Source organism: Capsicum annuum, chromosome 11, assembly GCF_002878395.1.
Source record: "Capsicum annuum cultivar UCD-10X-F1 chromosome 11, UCD10Xv1.1, whole genome shotgun sequence".
Lineage (NCBI taxonomy): Eukaryota > Viridiplantae > Streptophyta > Magnoliopsida > Solanales > Solanaceae > Capsicum > Capsicum annuum.
The window spans coordinates 225,370,173-225,381,403 of NC_061121.1; the positions used below are offsets into that span (position 1 = coordinate 225,370,173).

At 39.1% G+C, this 11,231-nt stretch overlaps 1 protein-coding gene across 1 annotated transcript; it reads right to left on the bottom strand.

Moving 5' to 3' along the window:
- Nucleotides 1-918: 918 nt before the first annotated feature.
- LOC107847503 (indole-3-acetaldehyde oxidase) lies at nucleotides 919-6,927 on the bottom strand (the record flags this gene model as incomplete). Its single annotated transcript, XM_016691786.2, is given in 9 exon segments — nucleotides 919-1,519; nucleotides 1,896-2,085; nucleotides 2,237-2,335; nucleotides 4,464-4,559; nucleotides 4,816-5,252; nucleotides 5,255-5,780; nucleotides 5,855-6,073; nucleotides 6,350-6,559; nucleotides 6,668-6,927. Coding segments are annotated over 9 exon segments (2,261 nt in total), but the record flags the coding sequence as incomplete, so codon positions are not given.
- Nucleotides 6,928-11,231: the final 4,304 nt, after the last annotated feature.

Consider the following 11,231-nt stretch of genomic DNA (forward strand, 5'->3'; position numbering starts at 1 on the left):
TGCCTTGTAGACAAATGCTAGAACTTATGCAAGGACGCTTTTGGGCACAAAAATTTTAAAATTTGACACTTTGGAAGACAAAAATTCAAGATCCGACACTTTGGAGGGCAAAAATTCAAGACCGGATAATTGGGGGACAAAAATCGAAGACCGAAAAAATGTGAAGGACAAAATTAAAGATCGGACACTTTGGAGGACAAAAATTCAAGACCGAATACTTTGGGGATAAAAACTGAAGACCGGACACTTTGGAAGACAAAAATTCAAGATCGAACATTTTGGGAATAAAAATTCAAGATCATACACTTTGTAGGACAAAAATTCAAGACCAGATATTTTGGGCCACAAAAACTGAAGACCGGACACTTTGAGGGACATTAGGTGTAATTTCCTGGGCTAACTCAACCAGAAGCTTGGTCAAGTGGAATATTGTCCAAATCGCCCAGACCCCCTTCCATCACTATATGGGTTCGTTGCTTATCCTTAATTAATACTATAATTTTTGGTGTTTATCATGAGTGTATATTATTTCAATGAATGTGCTTGTGCGAAGGAAAATGGTTTTTCAAGAAAATATCTTTTTTAAAATGTTCGTGGAAAATAAAGATTTTCTTACTTATGTTTGGCGTTTGATTACTAAGAGGAGTCTTTTAGATATAATCTCGGCAAATACTATGATATCGAACTTGGACGCCCCACCCTTCAACATGAGACCAGTACACCCATTTCAACCCCTACTCGAGACCTGATCCAAGACCTAACTCCCGACCCCAACTTAAACCCGGGACTAGACTCCCAACCCCGACCAGCACAATCAGGATACTATTACCAGTTTAACGGAGTGATAGAAGTGTCAGTGAGTCAAAACTCGTATTGGTAATGTGTTATGCAGTTAAACAACAGTGCAATAAAATAAAGTAGTAAAAGGTAGCAACTACTATTTCAATTTATTTTTTGGGTGCCCTTTGTTCCTATTTACAATGCCCTTTTTATAGGCACAAGTACCTTGAAGAAGTCATGTTGCTGCAGTGGTCCAGTCTATTACATAGGCATCTATCATATGGATTATATACAAAATCACCTTATTACAAAATCATCTATTACATAGTCATGTACTTACCAGTTTCAAATTTGGTGAGTATCAAAGATGTCGTAGACATGATAGAAATGCCCTTGGGTGTGTGTTGGGTTTTCGAAAAGTAGTGTATTTTTCGAGGAACCGACATAGGTATGACAACATTTTGGAGAGTTCGAGCAACATAGTTTGGTATCACTTGAAACATGTTGATGCACATTTAGTTAGATTTCTGAGCCAGCAAAGTTTCTAAGAACTTCTCTACATAATCCAGGCCACATTGTGTCTTCACAATGGGTAAGATGGCTGGGACGTCCAGATAGAATTCTGAAACAGACCCGTCGATCTTGCCCCATAGTTTGAGTTGTTCACGTGCTGCTTTAACAGCTGCTCTTGTTGCACAATGGACCGAAGCTGCCAGAAGCAGCGGCGGTTCACCAGATGCTGCAAAAAAGTAATTATGTTAAGATTCAATGGTTTGTGTGAACAAAGGGAATTCAAGATTAGAAGTTTATATGATCCTATGCTTTGTATACAATAATAACTGAGTTCACTGTTTACTGTTTATAGATATTTAGTGGATTTCGTAATATATATGTACAAGTTCTCCAATGTGACACTGAATTAATGATTCATAATTTTGATATCATTACTGTTTTAAGAATCACCTCAAACAGGTTTGCAATTTTTTCCACTAAACCAAGTGAAGAATGTGTTTGAAACTTCTCGTAAAGCACACGGTTATAAACGAACAAAGCAAAGAACTTGGAGAACTTGTTTGACAGAAGGGAAGAGAAAGGAAATGAAGAAAGAATCGTACTTTTGGATGAGAGAATACGTTTTTCGTGATGTCCACTATTTAAGACATGAACATTGAAATTTTGGGGTATGGTGTCAATAGTCGGGATCTTGTATGTCCACGTGCTATTTGAGACCATTAACCCGTCTTCATTTGTTAGATATTCTTCGTGCATGAAAAATCCAATTCCTTGTACGAAGGACCCTTCAATCTGCAAGGAGAAGGAAAAAAAAACATTTGGCCCTATTTAGAACAATCATGTGATCAAGAATTAGATGGTTCTGAAGTTCGAATAACAACTCAAAACACGTGGCAAGGGGATTCTAATTACAAAATCTAAAATGTACAACGATGGGAAGAACCTGTCCCAAATCAACAGCAGGATTCAAGCTCTGCCCGCAGTCGTAAATAATATCCGACTGCAAAATGGTAGTCTTTCCGGTCAGAACATCTATCTCCACCTACAAAAAGAGCTTTATTGTTAGTTGTTCATATGAAGATATATTGGCTTCAAAATGGTCCAAAATCAGAGTTTCCTGCCGAGTGTTGTGTACTCAGATATATTGAAAATGTTAAAGATATGACACTTGAGCCTAACTCAACCCCAAAAGCTAGCTCAAAAGGAAAGGATTGCCCAATTCCATGTGAGCATACCACCAGTCCATTCCCCAACTGATGTGGGACTCTAGCCCACTCTAACGCCCCCCCCCTGCCCAGGCCCAACTGGAGCGTGGATCGAAAGCCCAAATATGAACCTAGCTTTGGTACTATGTAAAGATATAGCCCACTCTAACACCCCCCTCATGCCCAGGCCCAACTAGAGCGTGGATCGAAAGCCCAAATATGAACCTAGCTTTGGTACTGTGTAAAGATATAGCCCACTCTAACACCCCCCTCATGCCCAGGCCCAACTGGAGCGTGGACGGGAAGCCCAAACATGAACCAGGCTTTGATACTGTGTAAAGATATGACTTCTAGGCCTAACTCAAACTCAAAAGCTAGCTCTTGAGGTAAGGATTACCAAGTCTATATAAGTATACCACTAATCTATTTCACAGCCAAGGATTCTAACCCACTCTAACACCCCCTTCGCGCCTACGGCCAACTGGAGCATGGATCGGGAGACCAAATGGGGATGGATATGTGATAAGTTTGTATTTTACCAACTTATCTCTTCTCTAATTTTAGGTTTTTGTTGAGTTTGAGTGAGAATGGTGCATTTACCATGGTTTAGTTCCATTTTTACAGGTTTGTCTGATTTAGAGGTGATCGCGAAGAAACCAAGTGAAAACATGTCAAACAGGAGCCAAAAGAACAGAAGAAAAGAGCTAGGAGGCTGATGTGACCACAATTATGCTGTTGCGGTCACAATCTATGGCGCAAGAACGAGACAGAAGCAATGCAATTTCAATGGCTGATGTGGAGCCTGATGTGACAGTATCTCAAGGATTGAAGCCACAAACTAGAACGCAAGAAGATCTTTTGAGAGAGGATCTTGTTTTCAAATAACTTCAAGGAACACCAGATCTTTTAGTTGTCTTCGTTCCACTCAACTGTTGTGAGGATGATTTCTCTTTTCTTCATTATTTTTTGCTGACATTAATATGAGGGGCTAAACTCTCTATTAAGTCTGTGGGATCAAAAATGTTGGTTATGTAAAAGGTAGTGATTTTGAAACTCCATTCAATTGTCTATAACTCTTTCTAGTATACTCTTCGCATCACATTCATTTGGTGGTTGCAAACATTGAATGTGCCTCTATTCCCTTCCTTTGCTAGGACAAGAAACGCCGGGTAAGAGGAAAAAAAGTATTAGCAAGGATTTGAGGCTTTAAATCTCATCTAATAGCTTGGGCTAGAAATAGTAGGGCTAACTTGAGTTGAGACTTCATTGACAAAGACGGGGTTAAAATTCATTAATTTGGTTGAAAGATTTTTAATAAGAAAGATTGTTATCATTGTTTAAAGCGTAAGATAATTGGATGGACGAGAAGTACCCCCATTTTCCTATATGTATAGACCGTGAGTTGATCGTTATACTAAATTCTGTCTTGTATTCTCTGAGGGATTCAATCCAACCTCCTTGGCTCCATATTTGAACAACGACCGCTTTATACCATGTAATGATTTGACCTTGGTCTAACTCAACCCAAAAGCTAGCTTAAGAGAGGATTAACCAAGTCCATATAAGTAGCACACCAGTTCATTCCGCAACCAGTGTGGGACTTAACACACACTAACAATTATCACTGAATACAATTCACTTTCAAAATATCTTGGCGGTAAAATGGTAGATACGTGAGACTCAAAATCTCGTGCTTAAGAGTGTGGAGGCTTTAGTCCTCTTCAAGGCATTCTCAAAACAGAGTTCGATCGAACCAGTATTGATATCCGAATTTAGTATTGATTTTCTGATATACTGATTCGATCTGACATTTTGGAATTAGAATGAATTCGACAATTAATCGCAAAATCTTGGTGATCTTTTCTGTATATAATGAATGGGGAATCCGCTTTAAAGTAGAAAACTGCAGCAGGGAAGTTATCAAGACATGGAACAAGAAAAACTGACAGAAGCAACAAGTTTTACCTCACTGACAGCAGCGCCGAAGGTCAAATACTTCAAGGAGCTCGATTCTGGCACATAATAAGAATTTGCAGCTAAGTTTATTGATTGCATTTGTGCCTGCAGAAGAAGAGGAAACAATTTCAAATCGTACTTTCCAGTATTTTATTTTCATGACTAGTTAAAATTTAGAATCAGGAGTTGTTGTATTGACACAGCGACATGCTTATAAGAACAAGGTAATCTCTGATGATGGCGTCTGCAAAGAGAACATCTCAAGAATACAAATTCGCAGTGACTGCAAATACCAATACAGAAAACTGGAAGTGGCCGACTGTGACAATGGACTTGCAGAGTTGATATGTAGAAAACAAACCTGGCGAATCAGCGTTGGCCAATCAACAGATCCATTTTTTCCCTGCAACTGTTTCTTCAGAGGGGTCAGTCTTTCAACCAAGACATTACAGCAAAGCCTAACAGCTGCACAGCTTGATTCTGATGTAGTGCTTCCAGCCGTTAGTCCGCCTTGCACTACGCTTAAGGTGTCTGCTTGTATGACTCGTACTTTCTCCACAAGGCTTTTGGCCCAACTACTTTCAATTAAACCAAGAGAATAAGCAGTCATCTGTCTAACCTTTGTCCATAGTCCTTGGCCAATTTCAACACCTCCAATCTCTACAACAATCGATCCGTCTTGCAGAATACTGACTTTTCCTGGGGTAGCTCGTTCCGTAGCTTCAAACACAACTGGAACTCGAGATATACCCCTTTTCTTCCAAGTGTTTTTCTGGTTGAACTGTTCTAACATCTTTTTCGTTGAAAAAAGCTCGACGACATGACCAACTTATCCATGATACTAGGCAATGTATATTCTCCTACTTCTGGTACAATGTTATCATAGAATAAGTTAAGGCTTTCAAATGTATGAACATTTTCATTTCTGACAGAGTCCACCTCCATCGACAGCAAACTTGCTACATGCTCTATTATAGCTTCGGCAATATAAGATCCTTGCACTGTCCCGGGAGCCCGCATAGATGATTTACTGGTGAGATTCGTCTTGCATAGTTTTACATCGAAAGATAAGGCACCCCAATCATATCTTTTTACTGCGTTAATCACATCTAATGGTAGGATGGGGCTTATATCTTCCGTGATCCCAGCATTTATCAATATATCAAGATGTAATGCTGTGATCTTGCCGCTTAACTTGAATCCCACACTATATGTTACTTTCATCGGATGTCGTCCTCCTGTAATTATCATGTCAGTGTTCCGGTTGACATATATCCTGACAGGTCGTCTTAACTTGTATGCTGCAAGTGCACAGGCTGTGGAAACCTAAAATTATACATAAACTTTAATATCAGAGTCAGAGAACTGTTATTATTGCTATTTCTTTTTCAGATACTCACAGGCGTTGATCTATATGATTTGCCCCCAAAGCCACCTCCAACCCTTCTTGTAATTACACGGATATTGTGTTCGGGAATACCAAGACAACTGGCAATCACATGATGCGCGTTCTCAGGGTACTGGCTTGAAGTATAAACAACCATGCAGTTGTCTTCATCTGGAATTGCAAGGGCAGTCTGTGTCTCCATATAAAAATAGTACTCGGAACCAAGTCGTATCTGGAAATGATTACTAATAAAGACAATCAGTAATAATTATGAACCTTTTAGCGAACAGCTGCAGTTAGACATGCTAGATCACCATTCAAGAATCAAAAATTAAGGAAACCATTGAAACTGATGTTATGTTGCTCGGACTCTTTAAAAATGCCACCTGGTACGGTACGAATCCTCCAAAAGTAGTCCATTATGGAGGATCCTACATTGGTGCAATAACATTTTTGGAGAATCCGAGCAACAAAGAACAAATGATAACAAAAGAGAAATCGAAAGTACCTCAGCAGAGAGGATTTTGTGATCAGCTTCAGCCATTCCTTTTGTGAAATCACCAACCTGTTTTGGATATAAAAATGGCGGGATTTGAAAAAAGCTAGTTTTCTCAACAGCTTCCTCAACAGTTAAAATGGGAGAATCTATATTTGCAATATCGTATTCAACAACGGCCGTTCTAGCAGCAAGGTCAGCCAACCTCTGACTGTCAGCAACCTACGGTGTTTCAACAATAAAAGGGGAAAAGTTCATAATTTCTTTGGATTAAAGTGTATGAGAACTTAATGTTTCATTAAACCAATCCCCGCAGAAGGAAGTGCTCACCACAACTGCAATTCTGTCTCCAGCGAATCTGGCGAGATCATCTGCAAATAAGGGCTCGGAGCCAAACGGTGTAATAGATCCTGTATTTGCCCCTCCTGTTGGGATATCTTTATAAGTAATTACGGTGGTGACTCCTTCTGTTAATTGACTAGGCTCGAGCTGGATTCCCTTGACACCAGCTAATGGTTTTGTACTGTAGATAAACGATCCATGCAGGCAGTTTGGTGGTGAAGGAATGTCATCTACATAAACAGCTTCACCTGAAAAATATTATACAAACCAGTTTTATCCAAGTTGAGACACAGAATATAAACAACGCTTCTCCTATGTCAAAGAATCTAAAGCAATTTTCCATTGGTTTCAGTGCAAAATGTTTTTTAAACATTCCTCATAGTTGTTTGTCATTTAGTCTGGTTCTTATAAGAAACTTTGCTCCCTCTCAAAGTAAAATTTCTATTGAATTGCATTTACATAAAATACAGAAATCATTAGCAAATGTTAGAGAATGAAAACATAGAGCACACATAAGGTGATTCATTCATCTAGACCAGATAAAAATTGCATGGTTAAACTGAATTAACTAGAAACTTTAGCAACGGTTATACTCCTAGGCCTTTTACAAGTGTACCTTGTCAAAAAGGGTATGAAGCACATGATTGGGCTAAATGTAATATTCCAATTTATTATTATTTTTTTAATGAAGAGTTAATCGGTAATTATAACCAATAATTGATATTAATTAAGGAATTAAAAGAGAGCAAGCCAAAGGTCTAATCTTTTTCTTCAGTTTCACGACTAAAATACTACAAATAGAACTCTAGGGCTGTTTCTTTTCATCCCATTATTCTGGAGAAGGAAGCAAAGCAACATAGAAAGGTAGCTTGATAGAGATTAACTGTCAGGTATGAGATTTTCTCTATCTTTCTCCTAAATTAATTTTATATAGTGGTAACGTTCTTGTCGGGAAAAATAAAAGGAGAGAAAAAAAGAAAAGCTGCCATGTACGATCGAGAGATATTGGACATAATTTGTAAATTGTTGATCTCATGGGTGGGTGGCTGCTACTGTAGTGAAAGAATTAACATTGGCTTATGCTAATTAGGCAGTGGGAAAAATACATAGAAAGAAAGGAATCAAAGTATGTAACTTCGGGCACAAAGTATATTTTCTTTACACATGTTGTTTCAATTTTCTGTTGTTAACACTTTAAGCAAATCATTAGGGAATATCCATGATGAGGCAATCATTAGATATTGATGAGAGAAATCATTTGCTAGTATTTTGAAATTCTTTGTTTGGCAGCTTTCCCTTGTTAGATTATCCTTAATTCATGGGTTAAGCTGTGAGATATTAAGATTTAAGTCTAAATTTAAAAGTTAGCGATGTTGAGACTTGACCCCGAATAATAGAATTGATATTGTTATTTAATATTGTTGCGTAGATTGAAGTCATTGGAGGCTAACTGATTGGTGTTCTATGCATAGTGAGGTTGGAGAACTTGTTGTTAGCTAGGTAAGTGAGACTTTAAGCTTTGGTGCTTGCTTTTCAAATTTATTTTGAAAATATATTGTTATCTGTTCGGTCTATGTGTTGGGACGAGCATGTGCTTGGCAGAATCAACGGTCTTTAAGGCCGGCCGCATATACTTTATGTTAAGAATACGAATTCTCCTTTTATAAATTATTTCGTGATGTGATATGCTTGTGTACTATGAGATTGGGGCATTGTGTATGCTTCTTAATTCCTTTGGGGCATTGTGTATGCTACTTAATTCCTTTGGGGCATTGTGTATGCTTCCCTTGAGCATTGTGTATGCTTGTTGATTTTATATGGGACATTGTGTATGTTTCCCTTGAGCATTGTGTATGCTTGTTGATTTGATATGAAATATTGTGTATGCTCCCTTGAGTATTGTGTATACTTCTGATATATTTGATGCATTGTATATGTTGCCCGAAACTTTTTGTGCTGGCTAATTACTTTGATTTCAAATGGTTATAAGTGCTCTTTATGAAATTGTATTGAGATATATGGTTCTTGATGAAGGATTATTGAGCCTCGTTGGTTACCTTATTATGATATAGTTCCGTGTGTAAAAACTTTATGTTCTTGGTGTTGTTGTATTTTCTAATACTTGTCCCAGGAGTACTTGAAGCAGCGAGCCGATGATCTTACTGAGTTATATTTATATATAGCTCACTCCTTACTTACAGGTCTACAGATACTGTTACGGAGGGAGAGATCAGTGGCTGACGGTTCTTACGCGCGAATTCCATTGCTGAGGTGAACCTTCCCAATTGGTCGTGAAGGCTATCATTCAGCGTTAGATCTTTTTTATTACATTTCTTTTTGTTGGGTTTGCATGCCCGAAAGTTGAACTCATGTAACTCTGTTTAGATGCTTCATGAACTTAGAGTGGGACTTGGGTTAGAGATTTGATATCTAAACTACTGCCATTTTCATAAAACTCTAAGTGGTATCTTGTTGGAAAGTTACTCTGTGTTAACGATTATTTTATGCATGTAGGGTTGTATATGTGTGTTTATAGACCATGTGAATGTATGGAAAATTGGTTCTCCAGACAAGTGGTGTTAGTGGGAGCCAGTCACGTCTACGGATTATTTTGGGACGTGACAAAGTTGGTATCAAAGCCTAGGCTTTAGGTCCCGGGTCATGGAGCAGTGTTTAGTAGATTCTTGTTCATTGGTATGTAGGCGCCCATACTTATGAACTTGAGGCTACGGAACATCTAAGAAGTTTTTCCCTTTTTATTCATTATTTGTGCATTGAGTTGGATTAAATCTGATCTTTAAATATTGTTTCGCAGATGGTTAAGAGACGTGGTTCTTCCTTTGCTAGTTGATTTAACGCACCTATTGGACGTGGTACTGGACATAGTTCTACCCGTGGTGGTGGTCAAGTTGGGTCTTATCCAACCAGGCCTCGAACTAGGGCACAGACTAATCCTCAGCATGGATTTAGGAGTGGGGGCCAGCCCCAAGTTATGGCTCCTGAGCGAGTACATGACCAGGTTGGTCATGATACTCCAGCTGCAACACCTATTGTTGTACCTACTATTACATTGCCTGCCGACTTTATGGTAAGAATGTTGAATGTACTGGAGGCATTGGAGCCTAATCAGGGTCGAGCTCCAGCTCCTTAGGCAACTCCGTAAACGCAAGCATAAGTTCAGTTAAATGTTGGAACTTCTCAGGCACCTCAACCAATTGATCTTTCGATTGCAGCTGTGGGGCAACCCAAGGATCTTAAGAATTTCATGGATCTTAAGCCACCGGAGTTTGATGCTACACCATCTTCTGTTGAGCCTCAAAAGTTTTTAGATCGCTGTAAGAAGATACTGACTACCTTGGGATTGAAGGAGACTCATGGTGTAGAATTTACAACTTTTCTATTCTCAGGATCTCCCGAGGCTTGGTGGACTTCCATTTTGAGGGGTAGACAAGTAGGCTTACCACCAATCACTTGGTCAGAGTTTTCATCTATGTTCTTGGCAGATTTATTCCCTTGAGCAACAAGATGACATGAGACTCCAGTTTAATGAGCTACGACAGAGATCTATGATGCTACTGAGTACGAAGCTAAGTTTACTGAGTTATCCAGGTATGTTTCATCTTTAGTTGCAGATCAGAGGGAGAAAGTAAGATGATTTGTGGATGGACTTGAGGCTCGTTATCGTGGTCCAGTGCTACGCGATGTGCGTAATGGGTCCTATTCTGAGGTGTTTGACACTGCTCTTCGTTCCAAGTCCTATTATGAGATGGAAAGGATTAATCGAGAAAACAAAAAGGCATGTAATTCAGGTGTATTTAGTGGTGCTCAATCTGGGGGCAATAGTAGTTTTTATTATGGGCAGTCCAGGCCTACACAGTTAGAGTCCGTGGGACAGTCTTTGAGGAACAATTATTCAGCTAGACAGGGCGAACAACACATGCAGAGGAAGGGTTACAGTTCTTATCAGTCAAGTCAGCATCCGTGGTGTTCCAATTGTGGTAGAAATCACAGTGATCGTTGTTACGGAGCAAATAGGGCTTGCTATACTTGTGGTGAGCAGGGACATATTGCTAAGTTTTGTCCTAAGGGAGATTCCGAGTCTAGACAAGCTACTACTCAGGTGCAAAGAAATGTTGCAGGAACACAAACCCAAGCTCAGCTAGCTAGAGCTGCTCCACAGGGTGCTTATGGACAAAATCGACAGGGTGTGCAGGTTGCTTAAACAGGGGGTGGACCACCGAGATTCTTTGCTATGGCTAGACAGGATAATGAGGCACCTGATGCAGTGGTCACGGGTATTATATTGTTAATTCTCTTGAGGGATATTTCTTCATTGATCTTTGTTCTACGTATTTGTTTTATCTTCATCTATCGTTTTATTCTTATAAAGAAGAGTTGAGACTCTTATTGTTCTATAGATGGTTATGACTTTGTAGGGACACTTCATTAGTGGATAAAGTTTATGAATATTGCGTGATATCTATTTAGCACAGGGGCACCATAGTTGATCTACTTGTGCTACCTATGTTTGACTTTGATGTGATTATGTGTA